General features: G+C 42.2%; 1 protein-coding gene across 1 annotated transcript in view; it reads right to left on the bottom strand.

Moving 5' to 3' along the window:
• Positions 1-468: 468 nt before the first annotated feature.
• Positions 469-17,263, bottom strand: part of LOC148881880 (ankyrin repeat- and BTB/POZ domain-containing protein 3-A-like) — a 33,325-nt gene continuing 16,530 nt past the window's right edge. Inside the window, exons 3-16 of the mRNA XM_088989152.1 lie at positions 16,215-16,455; positions 14,816-14,968; positions 14,593-14,749; positions 12,874-12,963; positions 10,413-10,506; positions 9,687-9,822; positions 8,536-8,795; positions 6,662-6,840; positions 6,445-6,550; positions 6,239-6,341; positions 5,115-5,196; positions 4,962-5,030; positions 4,763-4,876; positions 469-3,502 (exon numbers count right to left, since the gene is read on the bottom strand). Coding sequence (XP_088845278.1) covers positions 3,260-3,502; positions 4,763-4,876; positions 4,962-5,030; positions 5,115-5,196; positions 6,239-6,341; positions 6,445-6,550; positions 6,662-6,840; positions 8,536-8,795; positions 9,687-9,822; positions 10,413-10,506; positions 12,874-12,963; positions 14,593-14,749; positions 14,816-14,968; positions 16,215-16,455 — 2,027 coding nt within the window. The 3' untranslated portion in view covers positions 469-3,259. The remainder of the gene's footprint in view (positions 3,503-4,762; positions 4,877-4,961; positions 5,031-5,114; positions 5,197-6,238; positions 6,342-6,444; positions 6,551-6,661; positions 6,841-8,535; positions 8,796-9,686; positions 9,823-10,412; positions 10,507-12,873; positions 12,964-14,592; positions 14,750-14,815; positions 14,969-16,214; positions 16,456-17,263) is intronic.

The raw sequence follows: 17,263 nt of genomic DNA, 5'->3' as shown, positions 1-17,263 counted from the left end.
AGTTGGCGGGTTAGGAAAAAATTTCGGCGGCTCGATTTTTTCCTCCAGACTGCGCAGGCGTCGTCCTAAAATGATTTCTCAGCCGTCTCTGAACATTTATAACGTTTGAACTAAAATGGTGATCGACTGGACTCGGGTTTTCTTATCTAGCGTTTACATTATAAGAGATTGAAAGCGCCATGAAGTTGTACATAAGCAAATGTTCTTGCCCTTTGCTAAAGCAAGGAAGTGGGGGGAAAAAAGGCAATGACGGGTCTTCTTCGCTTGGGCTTTATTGGACTCATTGCACAAGCACTGCCCCCTACAAAGCATTTGGGGCATTGCAGCACTTGTTTTTGAAACATTAATATAATATTAATAACATTAATATAATATAAAATTATTAATATAATAATAATAAATAATACATGTAATTTCGTAATGTACCTTTAGAAATAAACAATTTGAAACAAAATAAGAATAACATGCTGATGAAAATGTGTTCATTTATTGTCTGTTCACAGAAACATGAAACATGGAGCACGAGTGTAACCATTGCTTCTTTTACACAGTGTCCCGATTAGACTTTCATAAATCACCATTCATGTTCTCCAAGGCAAGCGATAAAAAAAAGGTCCATTTGAGGGCTTGGTCAATTCACCCCCCTCAAAACGAAAAAGTGAAGCTCTTTGAATGAGTGCATTTGGAAAGTATTCACAGGGATTACATTTTGTCGCCTTTTTTCATTTTAAAAGAACCCATTGTGGACATTTTAGCCGGGAAAGTATCAGATGGACAGATGAACAGGATAAAAAGACAAAGAAAGCACACTAGCAACAACAGAAGAACAAGGTGGGCCAACGAGAACGTTCCATAGAAATAGACATTTCTATGGAACGTTCTCGTTGCACTTTTCGTCGGAACGACGTGCCACCGGCAGAGGCGCAAGCGAGCACAGCCTAATTGTACACGCAAGCTCCCAACACCAGGGGGCGTCGTTTTACGAGAAATGGAACGAACGAAGTACAGTGAGACCTCAACTTACAAACTTTTCGTCTTACAAACGTCAAATTTATGAAAATTAAACCTTATAATAAGAAGTATTTTCATAATACACACCCACCACGGCTGGCGGAGTGATCTTCGGCGGAAGCACACGACCGAACAGCACCAACAGTCCATATGGAAGGTGACTCTCCTTCCATAAGCCATCAACGACCATCAAAAAGGGAAATAAAACTTTATTTTACAGCACAGTTGATTTCTTTAATTACAGTCCTCATGTAATGTGTCTGTCTTTCCAAACAGCAATTCCCTTTGATCTTCGACCTCCAACGCCATTGCATCAAGCCATAAATGACCATCACAAATGTAAATAAAGTGACTTTATGATACAATGCAGTGTATTTCTTTCATTGCAATAAAATAGCACATTTATTAGACATAGAATAAGGTATGTTGTGTGTAGTTTTAAGGCTTATTTAGTTGAAAAGTCTATTTTATGGAAACCCGGGAACAGATTATTCCCATTTTAATGGTTTCCTATGGGATTTTTTTTTTAGATACACACTTTTCGCCTTACACACTCGGTCTGGGAACCAATTAAGTTCGTAAGTTGAGGTCTCACTGTAATTATCTTCGGCTACAACGACTCACTGGCGCCTCTGCAAGAGTAAAAGCGGCAACGCGCCAAACAAATCTTAATTGTGCAGTGACGCGCAAAACAAAAGTGCTGACATTCGACATTCGAAGTGTTTTACACAACTATTTTTTGTTTGTTTGTTTCATCTCGTCATGTTTTACTCATGGGATTGTTTGCTACTTTGGACCTTTCTGTTCTGATCTCGATTAATAAAAAAAATACTTCATTTCCCCCCTTTCTTCCATATTCATCTTCAAATCTGTATCTTCTGTGCAGCTGTAATATGACCATGAAATATACACTTTGAAATATTGCTCTTAATAGAATCCTTTTTATGTGCATATCAACAAACTAGATTCGAATGACATCAACGGGGCTCTATGTAAGAAAATAAAGAAATAATATAAGCTTTCTCTCACTATTATTTACACCATTTAAATGCCTGCAATATATAATAAAACAGGACTGCTTTTGGTGATGTTTTTTGGTTGTCTGCTGGACACGATCATTTTTACGAAACAAAATTATGCAGCGTAGCATTTGTGAAGAGTTTGAATCCCACAAATCAAAATCTCCAGTATTAAAGGACAACCGACACCATTTTTTTGTTTCCTAACTGACATAAAAAAACCGGTTTATAGCATCTAAAATACCCTAAACACGCTGGCTGATATTTTTAGTCAGATGCAAAACACCAATAAAAAACGAGTTAAAGTGTCCCAAAACTACTTCAAAATGACGAGTTTCAGAAGGCCCCGCCCCCGTTTCGTGACGTCACGCCAGGATGTCTTGCCATGCTCTAGAATCAAAACTTCAGATTGGGAGAAGATGCAGTTATGAATATGATTCAAATAGTTCTGAAGAGGAAAACATAAATGTTTGCAATCGATTAAAGAAGTCCTTCCGTGTCATTTTGAGGCGTCTGGACTCCAATGTAGCGTCCCAGAAAATGCACAAGATGGCGCCCAAGTTCCGTTAGAAATTTGTCTAATGGGAATTAGTGTCAACTAGTATCAAATAGTAGTCTTGGTGCAACACACAACGATTCACCATTGCGTTATTTATGGGGTTTTCCTTCTAATTTCGCCATCAACACGATGTTTTCAGACCAAACAAACTACCCAAAATGCATTGTGTGTCGCTTTCTCGATCAGGGGCGTTCCCTCCGTGACGTCTGACTGAATATTTAGCGCGAGTCTTAAAATGTAAAATATAGCTATATGCCGTGGAATATTTGTCAAATACGCTCAGTTGAAGTCGTTTGAAGTGATTTTACAAATTATGGACACAACTTGTCCGCAGGCGTCGGTTGTCCTTTAAATAATCAATCTTTCACCCGCCAACACCTTTCAAGCATGATTTGAACCAAGTGGAACATGACAAAAAGAGGAAAATGTGCCGCTAAAATCAAGACAGCGGCCGGCTACAAATGTGCAACGTTCAAGGGCGAGACGACAGAGTTGGACACGAGAACGAATGGTGTGGTTCTATTTTACACTTTGCATTATTTCAATGACGTCGTTATTGGGAAGGCTGTGCATAAAAGGCCCTCATGCAACAACAAAAAAAATCAAGTTGAAGGGGGTTGCTAATGCTGGCTTTGCTACTTTTTTCCACCCCCCAAAAAAAAACCACACATCAGACCACCGAGCCTTTGGAGGCGGACAAATGGATTGAGTGGACGCGGGAGGCCAGCGTCCTCTCCAGGTCGTGCAGGATGTCCGAGCAAAGGACGTCGGGGGGGTCGGGCGACTGGGACGAAGGGGTCGGCGTTGATGGCTCGGACAGAAGCTGCTTAAAGGCGTCCAGCTCCACCAGCAGCGCCATGTTCTTTAAGAAGTAGCCCTCCACAAAGCGCGTCAGCTCCGACGCGCCCAGGAACTGCGCAGTGGACAAACATTCCACGGAAAAGAAAAAAAAACCACATGGTTTTGTTTGCTACTTTGGACCTTTTTGTTCGGATGACTTTGTTGTTTGAGATTTTCTTCCTGCTGATTTTATTTAATCCACTTTCTCATATTGTTCTTGGCAAAGCAAGACTGGCTGTCGCCTTCAGGTTCCTGTTCCCTGGCGAGGGAAGGTTTGCCGTCTCCTTTTTCGGCGAGGCGGGTCTTTTGGAAGACTGTTGGGGGACTTCTGGAATCGGTCCCTTGAGGGAGGGGTACTGTCACGTTTTGGTTTGCGACCAATGAGTGCCGCTGTAGGGCCCCGCCTGCATCTGCACAGGTTCTGGTCGTTCTAATCAGTGTCAGTTAAAAGGACTCCCGGCATGACCAGACGGTGTCGGGTCATTGTTTGTTTCACCCTGTCAGGTTTGTTTCGTCTTGTTGTGTTTTACTGGTGGTTTTGTTTGCTACTTTGGACCTTTTTGTTCAGATGACTCTGTTGTTTGAGATTTTGTTCCTGCTGACTTTAACTCATTTTATTCGGGAATTGAAAATATGACGTCAAGCGGCATTACCGAATTTGTTCAGGTTTTGTGTTTTTTTTCTTGTTTGGGTGCAGAAAAAGTGCTGGTCAGATCTCTGGCAATGTTTCTTCCCTTCCACAAGGGGGCATTATTTCCCCCTTTTCCAGGTTAGCGCTTTGTTCCAGATTCAGCTGTTCTTAAAGTGGTATATAAAGCAACATGTATGTTTTGCAATGTAGTTTGGACAGCTGCCCTCATTTCAAGCTCATATAACTCCAGACCCACATAACTTAGAAATTAACTCTTTTTTTCGGATGAAAGAACAAAGTCTAATGTTTCTAACGCTTGGTTGAATGGTGATGTAGTCCGAAAACTCAATATGCTGTGGGTCTTGCAATTTTAGTTACAATGACAAAAACCCTGGCACTGGAGTGCACACGTTTTTGCACGTCTGGCAGTGAATGAGTTAAAAGGACTTCCGGCACGACCATTAAGATTCAGGTAATTGTTTGTTTCACCTTGTCAGGTTTGTTTTGTCCTGTGATGGTTTACGCGTGGTTTTGTTTGCTACTTTGGACCTTTTTTGTTCTGATGACTTGGTTGTTTGAGATTTTGTGCCTGCCGACTTTAATGAATACAATTTGTCAATTACACCCCGATCCTCCCTCCCGCCTGCATTTTGGGGTCCACCGTCTTGCAAACCGCGTTAGCTATTTTGACTGTCGTCTGACCTTAGCATGCTTGTAGAGGTCCACGCAGGTCTCTGTGGTGATGTTCTTGGAGCAGATGATCTCACAGTGTCTCTGAAGGGCCTCGAGTTGGAAGAACTTGGAGGCAGACAGCAGCTGAGTGACACGCGCAGTTATCTCAGTGACAGGCGCTAACTCTAGCTCACTGGCGTAGGCTTCGTTTAACCCCGGAGCTTCTTACCTCCATGACTTCTGTATTTCGGATGTGCAAGAAGTCGGTGCCTCCGCAGTAGAGATACTGCATGACCAACTGTGACGTCGGAAAGAAAAAAAAAAAAAATACAGGTGCTTACAACTGCCTCCCAATGGCTTGAACTACATCATCAGGTCTTACGTGGAATATGTGATACTTGACGTGACTGATTTCAATGCAGGTGTTCTCAGCCGCTGGTCGGTTTTGCAGCAGCAACTTAAACCTGAAAGGATTTCATCTTTTTATAATAATAATAAAAATAATAATAATAATAATAATAATAAATAATAATAATAATAATAATAATACATTTCATTTCTAAGCGCCTTTCAAAACTATACAGGTCACTTTACAGTCACAGGATAATTTTTTTCTGTGGGTGAGCAGCGGCAGCCACACGTGCCAGACTTCACTCAACCCAGAAGTAACTCAAATAGATAGAAAGCTAGCTAGCTAGCTAATAGATAGCTATTAGATAGCTACCTAGATAGCTAATAGATAGCTAGATAGCTAGTAGCCAGCTAGACAGCTAATAGATAGGCATTAGATAGCCATTAGATAGCTATTAGACAGCTAGCCAAATAGCTAGCCAGATAGCTAGCCAGCCAGACAGACAGACAGCTAAGAGATAGCTAATAGATAGCTACCTAGATAGCTAATAGATAGCTATTAGATAGCTACCTAGATAGCTAATAGATAGCTATATAGCTAGTAGCCAGCTAGACAGCTAATAGATAGCCATTAGAATGCTATTAGACAGCTAACCAAATAGCTAGCCAGATAGCTAGCCAGCCAGCCAGACAGCTAAGAGATAGCTAATAGATAGCTACCTAGATAGCTAATAGATAGCTAGATAGCTAGTAGCCAGCTAGACAGCTAATAGATAGCCATTAGATAGCTATTAGACAGCCAGCCAAATAGCTAGCCAGATAGCTAGCCAGCCAGACAGACAGACAGACAGCTAAGAGAAAGCTAATAGATATCTACCTAGATAGCTAATAGATAGCTAGAAGCCAGCTAGACAGCTAATAGATAGGCGTTCGATAGCTATTAGACAGCTAGCCAAATAGCTAGCCAGATAGCTAGCCAGCCAGCCAGCCACACAGCTAAGAGATAGCTTAAAAATAGCAAATAGATAGCAAATCGATAGCGAGATAACTGAGATTGCATGGAAAATATATACGGGTAATACCACAGCTATCATGTCCTGTATCATGTTTGGATCCCTCGTTATCATCTGAAAACTAAAAAAACCAAGATCTGACCTGGGCGATGCGGTGAAAAGTAGAACTTTATGTGCATAAAAGGGTTTCCCCTCCACCAGGAAGGTGACGTCCGACATCTCCTTGTTGTTAAGGAAGTGCGGGTCTGCCATTGCGACCACATCAAACGCCTTATTAGTCAACCGCAACAAACTAGATCCAGATCTACACTACATAGATTTTATAAGAGCCTTTTTTGGGCGCGTTACCTAAACGCGAAACCTGCTTCTTCTTAATCTCCGTGAGCTTGGGGATGGGAAACGGACCGTAGCACTGCGTGAAGATCACCGACAACTGCTGGATGATCACCTCATTCTACACACAGTTGGAGATTTACTCGTCTTCATAACATGAATTTCATCATATTGCAAAATAATGACTTGTTTATGCCATAAAGTGGGGACATTTTGCTCAAAACGTGAGGACCTTGCAGGATCCCAGGAGGCGGAACATGAGCGGCAAGCCGTGCGTGAGCAGCTCCTCGGTGTATTCGTCCTCGCGGATGCAGCTGAAGTCCTTGAGCAGAGCCTGGATTAGCGGACGACGTTGCTGCGCGAAGCTCGTCCGCAGCGACTCCAGCCACGTGTGCAGCGTCCACGGAACACCTGAGCGCAGCAGTTAGCGGCGCACGGTTATTCATCCGTGTGCAAGCAACGGTCAGGGGCGGCCATGTTTCCATCGCTTCATGAATTTGGTGAATGAACGTGAGCTGGGGAGGTCACTTCACCCACAATAACTCAAATAGATAGAACGTTAGCTTGCTAGCTAATAGATAACTAATAGATAGGAAGCTAGCCAGGTAGCCAGTTAGATAGCTAGCTAGATAGCTAAATAGACAGCTAGATAGCCAGGTTTGATCTGCATGTACTACTACTACTACTACGACTACTACTACTACTACTAGATAGCAAGAGACTAGAATGCTAGCTAGACAGCCAGATAGCTAATAGATAGCAAATAGCAGCCACACACACCAGCTTTCACTCAATCAGAAGGAACTCAAGTAGATAGAAAGCTAGCTAGCTAGTAGATAGCCAATAGATACTAATAATAATAATAATAATAATAATAATAATAATAATAATAATAATAATAATAATAATAATAATAATAATAGTAATAATAATAATAAGAAGAATACATTTAATTCATAAGTGCCTTTCAAAACTCTCAAGGTCACTTTACAGTCACAGGATAAGTTTCTTTGTGTGGGTGAGCAGCGGCAGCCACATGCGTCAGCATTCACTCAACCCGGAATAACTCAAATAGAGAGAAAGTTAGCTAGCTAGCTAATAGATAACTAATAGATAGCTAGCTCACTAGTTAGATAGATAATACATAGCAAATAGCTAGCTAGCTAGGAAGCCACCTAGATAGCTAGGAAGGTAGCCAGTTAGATGGCTAGCTAGATAGCTAAATAGCAAATTAGATAGCCAGCTGGGTAGCCAGCTACAGAACTAGCTAGATAGCGAGACAGTTGTGGCAAACAAACCCGTTTTGGAAGGATGGATCCAATTTTTACAATAATAATAATAATAATAATAATAATAATAATAATAATAATAATCCATTTGACCAGGAAACTGAAATTCCTGGCGATGAATAGCGATTAAGTAACTCATTCACTGCGAGATGATGTACAAACATGTGTCCACTCCAGTGCCAGGGTTTTTGTCATTTTCACTCAAATTCCAGGAGCCACAGAATATTGCGTTTTGGGACTACATAAACATTCAATGCAGCGTAATAAACCTTAGACGGTCTTCTTTCATCGGGAAAAAAAATAGTTAATTCCTAAGTTATATGAGTCTGGAGTTATATGAGGTGCAAGTGGGGGCAGGTCTACAAAAGGCAAACGCTGCCCCCTTGTGGAAGGAAATTTCCAGAGGTCTGACCAGCGCTTTTTCAGCACCCCCAGGTAAGAAAAACCAAAACCCCAATGGCGCTCCACATCATATTTTCAATTCCCGAAAAAAATTGGGAATGCCAGTGAATTATCAATCAATCATCAATTAGTAGTCGATTCATTGATGAATTATCTTGAGCACATTTTGAAAAATTAACCCTTCCTTGATTAAATGAATGAGCAAATGGTCGGATAAAGTGGATGTCGGGTGAAGCATGAACTGCGTGAAAAGCGGCATAGTGACCATGAGATGACAGCGCTGCTTTGAATTACGAGCGCAACTCACCCGTGACATACCCATATCTCAAAGCAACATTGAACAGCTGCATGCGGCATTTGTGATGCTAGCAGTTTTTTTTGTATCCATGACGATGCAGATGCGAGTGAATCTGACCTAAGCTGCGGATGTCGATGGTGATGTCCACGTGGCCGTGCTCGGCGCTATGGTACATGGCCTCTTTCAGGGAGCGCAGTTTGGCCTTTCCTGTTCGGAGCGTCCCGCCGCCGACGCCACCGCCACCCACGTTGTTGTTAGTCAGCGGCGCCGAAGCCTTTTGCAGCCCGGGCGTCGAACCCTCAGCCAAGATCTCGTCAAGCGGAAGGACATCACCCATGTCCTTCTCTGACCGGGACACTAGCTTCCGGAACACGTTCCTACAAATACAGAAGGGTCCCCGTTGTCATTGGAGGAAAAGCACACACACGCACGCACGCACACACACACACACACACACACACACACACACACACACACACACACACACACACACACACACACACACACACACACACACACACACACACACACACACACACACACACACACACACACACACACACACACACACACACACACACACACACACACACACACACACACACACACACACACACACACACACTCCTGTTTCAATGGTTTTGTGAGGTCCGTATAACTCCAGATAATAATAATAATAATATAATAATACATTTCATTTCTAAGCGCCTTTCAAAACTCTCAAGGACACTAAGGAGTGAGGACCACCGTTGCTGGTAAGTTTTCCACCGTCCACTTCACATTCTTTAAAAACAAAGAAATATAAAAAGTGGACTTGAAACTGATATGATAGCAGCAGTGAGATCTCTGAATGGGTACATTCAAAGTCCTCACCCCTGTAGTGAATTTGGTTAAAATATCATTTTACTTTTTGTGGTTTTCTACTTTTTCCTCTCATTAACCACACACACACACACACACACACACACACACATACAAATATAAACACATACAGTGAGTAAAAAAGTGTGTGTATCCAAGTGTATCCAAAAAATCATTTTGGGTGAATTTGTGAGGACCTCTCTGAAACTTTAATAGATGCATATATAGACCCTCTCGAAGCCTTTCGAATGAAAAACTTGCGAGGACCTTTTGGTCCTCACTTGTCAAAAATGTCCTCACTATATATGGTATAAAATGTGAGTGGTCCTCACAAGACTAGTCATCCAAACACACGCACAGACATACACACTGCGTGGTTATGATTGATGGCTTTTTTTGGGCGCAACCTGTGTCCGTGCGCCGCTGCCAGGCTGAAGGAGTTCATGTCGCCAAGCGCCGTCGTCGAGATGCCATTGCGACACGCGGTGCCCATCATGGGGTCGGCTCCTCGCTCCAGGAGGAGGCTCACCAGCTCAAAGTTGCCTGCTCAGAAGAACCAAAATCATCATAATTATAATCATCATCATAATAAAGAATGAAATACACATCATATTTCAATTTGAAATGGGGGTCAAGGTGTAGGTGTTTTGTTGAAAGGGTCACTGGGCATGAAAAAGGAATACTACTACTACTACTACTCATAATAATAATAATAATAATAATAATAATAATAATTAAATTTCATTTATAAGGACCTTTCAAAACTTTCAAGGTCACTTTACAGTCACGGAATAGATAGCTAGTAGATAGCTAGCTATCCGATCGCTAGCTAGTAGATCGCTAGCTATCCGATCGCTAGCTAGTAGATCGCTAGCTAGCTCATAGATAGCTAGTAGGTAGCTCGCTATCAAATAGAAAGCTAGCAGATAGCTAGCTATCCAATAGAAAGCTATTAGATAGCTAGCTAGCTAATAGACAGACAGTAGATAGCTAACTATGATCCTCTCCGCTTTCATCTAGAACTCCTTCATGTCACAAAGAGGGTACAACAAGTGCTGAACAATGCGTCTTTGTGTTGTCATATTATTTGTTTGTTTATTTTTTTTTGTTCTTTTCAGATGAATCATGCGAACCTGCAGCGGAGGCAAGCTGGAGCGGCGTCTCCGCGTAGTTGTCGGTCCCGTCATGTAGCGACCCCTCCGCGCCAGCGCTGTTGTCCAGTAACAACTGTTGGTAAAAAAAAAAAAAAAAAACTAAGTCATCATAACTAAAAGGTCCAAAGTAGCAAACAAAACCATGAGGAAAACACGATAAGACAAACCTGGCAAATTGCATCGGAGGAATCGATAGTTCCACTTAAAATAACACATGCCAAAAATACATTTGTAGCAATCATCACGATTTTCCTGGTGGTGGACCAAAAAAATAGCAGGCAGGAGGTAGGATGCGGGCGTATTTAACAATTTCTATTAAATAAAGTCAGCAAGAACAAAATCTCATCCAACAAAGTCATTAAAACAAAAACGTCCAAAGTACCAAACAAAACCATGAGTAAAGCACAACAAGACGAAACAAACCTGACAGGGTGAAACAAACAAAGGCCCGACACTGAATGGTCGTGCCGGAAGTCCTTTTAACTCATTCATTGCCAGACGTGTAAAAATGTGTCCACTCCAGTGCCAGGGTTTTTGTCATTGTATACTTTAATTCCAGGACCCACAGAATATTTAGTTTTAGGACTACATGAACATTCACTACAGCGTTAGAAGCCAAAGACTCTCTTCCTTCGTCAGGTATAAAAAGAAGAGTTAATTCCTAAATTACATGGGTCTGCAGTTATATGATGTTGAAATGAGGGTGGCTGTCCAAAATACAATGCAATACATACATATTGGTTTATATAGCGCTTTAACAACAGCTGAAGCTGGAACAAAGCACTAACATGGACAAAAAGGGAACTGTGGAAAAGAAAAAAAAACATTGACAGAGGCCATGGCCAGCGCTTTATCGGCACCCAAGCATGAAAAAACAAAACCTAAACAAATTCGGGAATGACGCTCTATGTCATATTTATAATTCCAGAATAAATTAATGAATAGCAGTGAATGAGTGATATGGCTCTGGAGTTATCTGAGCTTGAAATGGGGGTGGCTGTCCAAAATACAATGCAGTACATACATATTGGTTGATATCAGCTGAAGCTGGAACAAAGCGCTAACATGGAAAAAAAGGGGAATGATACCCCCTTGTGGAAGAAAAAAAAACATAGCCAGAGGTCTGGCCAGTGCTTTATCGGCACCCAAGCATGAAAAAAAAAATGAACACATTTGGGAATGGCGCTCTACATCATATTTACAATTCCTGAATAAATTCGTGAATGGCAGTGAATGAGTTCAAAACTCATTGCGTTAACTCCTAAATTATATGGGTCTGGAGTTACATGAGCTTGAAATGAGGGCAGTTGTCCAAAAATACAATGCAATACATACAAATTGGTTGATATAGCGCTTTAACAACAGCTGAAGCTGGAAGAAAGTGCTAACATGGAAAAAAGGGGAATGATACCGCCTTGTGGAAGAAAAAAAAACATAGCCAGAGGTCTGGCCAGTGCTTTATCGGCACCCAAGCATGAAAAAAAAAACCCCAAAACCGAACACATTTGGGAATGGCGCTCTACATCATATTTACAAGTCCTGAATAAATTCGTGAATGGCAGTGAATGAGTTCAAAACTCATTGCGTTAACGCCTAAATTATATGGGTCTGGAGTTACATGAGCTTGAAATGAGGGCAGTTGTCCAAAAATACAATGCAATACATACAAATTGGTTGATATAGCGCTTTAACAACAGCTGAAGCTGGAAGAAAGCGCTATCATGGAAAAAAGGGGAATGATACCGCCTTGTGGAAGAAAAAAAACATAGCCAGAGGTCTGGCCAGTGCTTTATCGGCACCCAAGCATGAAAAAAAAAAAACCCAAAACCGAACACATTTGGGAATGGCGCTCTACATCATATTTACAATTCCTGAATAAATTCGTGAATGGCAGTGAATGAGTTCAAAACTCATTGCGTTAACGCCTAAATTATATGGGTCTGGAGTTACATGAGCTTGAAATGAGGGCAGTTGTCCAAAAATACAATGCAATACATACAAATTGGTTGATATAGCGCTTTAACAACAGCTGAAGCTGGAAGAAAGTGCTATCATGGAAAAAAGGGGAATGATACCCCCTTGTGGAAGAAAAAAAAAAAAAAAACATGGCCGGAGGTCTGACCAGTGCTTTATCGGCACCCAAGCCTGAAAATCTGTTTGTTTGTTTTTTTAAGCACGGCATTTTCAGGGGTTAAATTCACATGAAAATGGAGCTTATTCGATAGCGTTTTGGGTTACGCGGCGGCTTCAGTGAACATTTAATTTGTTAAACGTGCGACGTGCCAGTCGGACTGCGGCGGATGAGTCATGCGCTCTCTGCGGGAACGATCAGCGTGAATTATTGACGAGTCGCAAAAACAAACAAACGACCCCCCGCAGGGATCTCTTCCTTATCGCCGCAAGCTTTGGCGGCAGGGCCCGAAAGCGGCGAGTCACTCACTTGGCCGTTGACGTCGGCGCCGGCGTCCAGAAGCATTTGGACCGTGGCTTCGTCCCCGCGCACGCACGCGTACATCAGGGGCGTCATTCCCTGGAACAACAACAACAACAAAAAATTGTTAGACATACATGTATATACAGTCAAACCTCGGTTCACAAGCGAAAATCGGTTCTCCAAGTGCACCTGAATGCACCATTCGACTTCCCTCCGCTTCCTTATACGTCACTTCCTCATTCAATTGGGAGCAGGCGTTTTTGTATCGTTCAACAGTTCCGACGCCAATGTGGATTTGTCGCGGCTTGGAATTGAAGCGGATTTACAGGACGTGGGATGTGAGACAAGCTATTTTTGTCAGTGGATGCTATGGCTTCGTGGTTGCTTTCAACATTTACCTTGTAGCAGACGTGCACGTTCCGCTATGACATCCCTGATCCACTGGCGAAAAGGACGCTTTGATCATCTACTCCTTCATCTAGAACTGCTTCATGTTCTGGATGTGTTCAAAAACGAATGACTCTGTGTGTCTTTGTGTGGTCATATTAGTTGTGATTTAGTTTTTTTGTTGTTGTTTGACTTCAAGATGGCGTCACAAGAGTGACTGCCTTTACAGCAGCGCCTGTATTTTGTTTTTCTACACCTTACTTTCATCACTTTGATGCTGTGAAGTGTAAATTTCCCCACTGCGAGATTACTAAAGGAGAATCCAATCCAATCATGCTAAAAAAAGCAGACACTGATTACATTGATTATAATGGGAAATGTTTCGGTTTTCGACCAAATGGGTTTGTGAACAGGTTTCTGGAACGGATTATGGTCGAAAAGCCAGCTTCGAATGCACATAGAGTAAATACAACAAATATGAAGTGATGTTTTCGACCAAATGGGTTTGCGAACAGGTTTCTGGAACGAATTATGGTCGAAAATTCAGGTTTGCTTGTTGATGAAATGTATTATTATTGTTGTTAGCTATCTCTTAGCTAGCTAGCTAGCTTTCTATCTATTTGAGTTACTTCCGGGTTGAGTGAACGCTGCTCACCCACAGAAAAACTTATTCTGTGACTGAAAAGTTACCTTGAGAGTTTTGAAAGGCGCTTATGAATGAAATGTATTATTATTATTATTATTATTATTATTATTATTATTATTATTATTATTATTATTATTATTATTATTATTATTAATATTATTATTAATATTATTATTATACATACAACAAATATGAAGTGATGTTTTCGACCAAATGGGTTTGCGAACAGGTTTCTGGAACGGATTATGGTCGAAAACTCAGGTTTGAATGTTGATGAAATGTATTATTATTATTGTTGTTAGCTATCTCTTAGCTAGCTAGCTTTCTATCTATTTGAGTTACTTCCGGGTTGAGTAAACGCTTTTCTGGAACGGATTACGGTGGGCAAACCAGGTTTGATTGACAAATATGAAGTGATGTGGCATTAAATTGTTTTGTCCAAGTCCCAAAAGGGATTTGCCGGCCTATTGGTTCTGCATTTGCGCCGTTTTTAAGGCCTTCCGCTCAACACAGCCCAAGAAGCCGGAACAGAGCGACACGACCGTTTGCATGGGAGGCGGCCATTTGGCGCCGCGTACGTTAGCGGGCGCCAGCAGAAGATGCTTGGCGCTCTCAAGTCGTCACGGCTTTTGTTTTGACAAACCAAAAAGAAAGCCGGGACGGAATTTCCCGGTCGGTGTTAAACCCGGTACCTGTTCGTTGACGCTGTTGACGCCCTCAGGTCCCAGCAGGTTGACGGCCTGCTTGACGAGGTCACCGCGTCCGCAGTTGAGCATCCGGAAGCCAAGGTCCTGGAGGAACTTGGCCTCGGCGGAGGCGGCGTCCGTCTTCCGGAAACAAGCCTCCGCCCTGCGCACCAAGAATGCTCGGCGACTCCATTTTGGCGGCCGAATTTCCGATCTTGCCGGTTCTCACCTGATTTGTCTGGGCTCGCAGTCCACGCCGGGTAGCATGAGTCGGGCAGCCTGCCGTACATCGTCGCTATCCACCGCCGGGCTGCGCCGGTGCTCGGCGTGCGCCACCGCCACCCGAATCCACTCCATCAGTGGTGGCAGTACCTCGAATGGCCTGCGGGGGAGCCAAAGTCCAAAAAAGCTCTCGTATGATCAGAATAATCAGCATCATCATCATAATCCATTTCATTTATAAGTGCCTTTCAAAACTCTCAAGGTCACTTTAAAGTCACGGGATACGTTTTTTTTCTGTGGGTGAGCAGCAGCAGCCACATGCGCCAGCGTTCACTCAACCCAGAAATAACTCAAATAGATCGAAAGCTAGTAGATAGTATATACATAGCAAGACACCTAGCTATATAGCTAATAGATAGCCAGCTAGATAGCTAGCTCGCCAGCCAGATAGCTAATAATAAATATAGCAAATAGCAGAGGCAGCCACATGCGCCAGCGTTCACTCAACCCAGGAGGAACTCAAGTAGATAGAAAGCTAGCTAGCTAGCGAGCTAGCTAGTAGATAGCCAATAGATAATAATAATAATAATAATAATAATACATTTCATTTCTAAGCGCTTTTCAAAACTCTCAAGGTCACTTTAAAGTCACAGGATAAGTTTTTTTTTTCTGTGGGTGAGCAGCGGTAGCCACACGCGTCAGCGTTCACTCAACCCGGAAGTAACTCAAATACATAGAAAGGTAGTAGATAGTATATACATAGCAAGACACCTAGCTATATAGCTAATAGATAGCCAGCTAGATAGCTAGCTCGCCAGCCAGATAGCTAATAATAAATATAGCAAATAGCAGAGGCAGACACATGCGCCAGCGTTCACTCAACCCAGAAGGAACTCAAGTAGATAGAAAGCTATCTAGCTAGCGAGCTAGCTAGTAGATAGCCAATAGATAATAATAATAATAATAATAATAATAATAATAATAATAATAATAATAATAATAATAATAATACATTTCATTTCTAAGCGCTTTTCAAAACTCTCAAGGTCACTTTAAAGTCACAGGATAAGTTTTTTTTTTCTGTGGGTGAGCAGCGGCAGCCACACGCGTAAGCGTTCACTCAACCCGGAAGTAACTCAAATAGATAGAAAGCTAGCTATCTAGCTAATAGCCAGCCAAGCCACCTCGATAATAAGATATCTAGCTAATAAATAGCTAGCCAGATAAAAAGCTTGCTAGGTGGCTTCACTCATCCCGGAAGTAACTCAAATAGATAGAAAGCTAGCTAGCCCAGCCAGATAGCTAGTACATTTCATTTAGCGCGACAAGTAGCAACGGCCCTTTCCCGTCGTAATTTTCTTACTCCTGCTGCTAGAAAAAAAATATGGAGGCATAAAAAAAACTACCTCTCGGTGTTCAGGGTGACCTTAGAAGGCTCCACGTTGGGATTCTCCCATTCCATCTGGGGGCAGTGCATGAAGTAGCACAAGGTATGAAGCGCCTCGGGTTCCCAGTGGACTCCGCAGAAGGCCCCTGGGTCCGACCCGCAGGCTCTGCCGGCGCTCGTGTGCTGGTGAGGATGCGGCGGGGGGGCCTTCTTCACGTGTAGCGGCTGCAGGTGGTTCAAAGCTCGTGACATCAAATCAGCTGAAAAGACAAAAAAAAAAAACAAAGGCCTCAAGGCAGGATTGTACATCGGGTGAAGGACATTCACATGTCACCCGTCAACCCGCCAGAAGCGAGGGGGGGCAAGGAGGGGCAAAAAAAGATGGAGGATTCCTGATTATTACAAATACTTTTAAACATCATGCTTATTTTTATTGTTAAAAACGACCCAAAAAAGTTACATGTTTTTTTAGGTGGAGGACACCCTGAACTGGTTGTCAGTCACATCTGACAATCGAGCAAGCTACCAAGCTACCTACCCTGCTATCTATTTGCTATCTGTTAGTTATCTATTAGCTAGCTAGCTATCTATTAAATGTCTCGCTAGCTATCTATTAGCTATCTAGCTAGCTTTTGATGGATTGAGTTACTTCCGGGTTGAGTGAACGCTGCCGCGTGTGGCTGCCGCTGCTCACCCACAAAAAAAACCTATTCTGTGACTGAAAAGTGACCTGAGAGTTTTGAAAGGCGCTTAGAAATGAAATGTATTATTATTATTATTATTATTATTATTATTATTATTATTATTATTATTATCTATTAGCTATCTATTAGTGGTCTAGCTGGCTGGCTAGATATCTAGCTAGCTATCTATTAGCAGTCTAGCTGGCTGGCTAGCTATCTAGCTTGCTATCTACTGTGTTAGCTATCTATTAGCTAGCTAGCTAGCTTTCGATGGATTTGAGTTACTTCCGGGTTGAGTGAACTGAATCTAGTAGTAGTAGTAGTAGTAGTCATAGTAGTAGTAGTAGTACATGCAGATCAAACCTGGCTACCCAGCTGGCTATTT

The sequence above is a fragment of the Hippocampus bargibanti genome, linkage group LG22 (assembly GCF_051943395.1).
Source record: "Hippocampus bargibanti isolate YZ-2025 linkage group LG22, ASM5194339v1, whole genome shotgun sequence".
Lineage (NCBI taxonomy): Eukaryota > Metazoa > Chordata > Actinopteri > Syngnathiformes > Syngnathidae > Hippocampus > Hippocampus bargibanti.
This window is presented reverse-complemented; position numbering and strand designations above follow the sequence as displayed.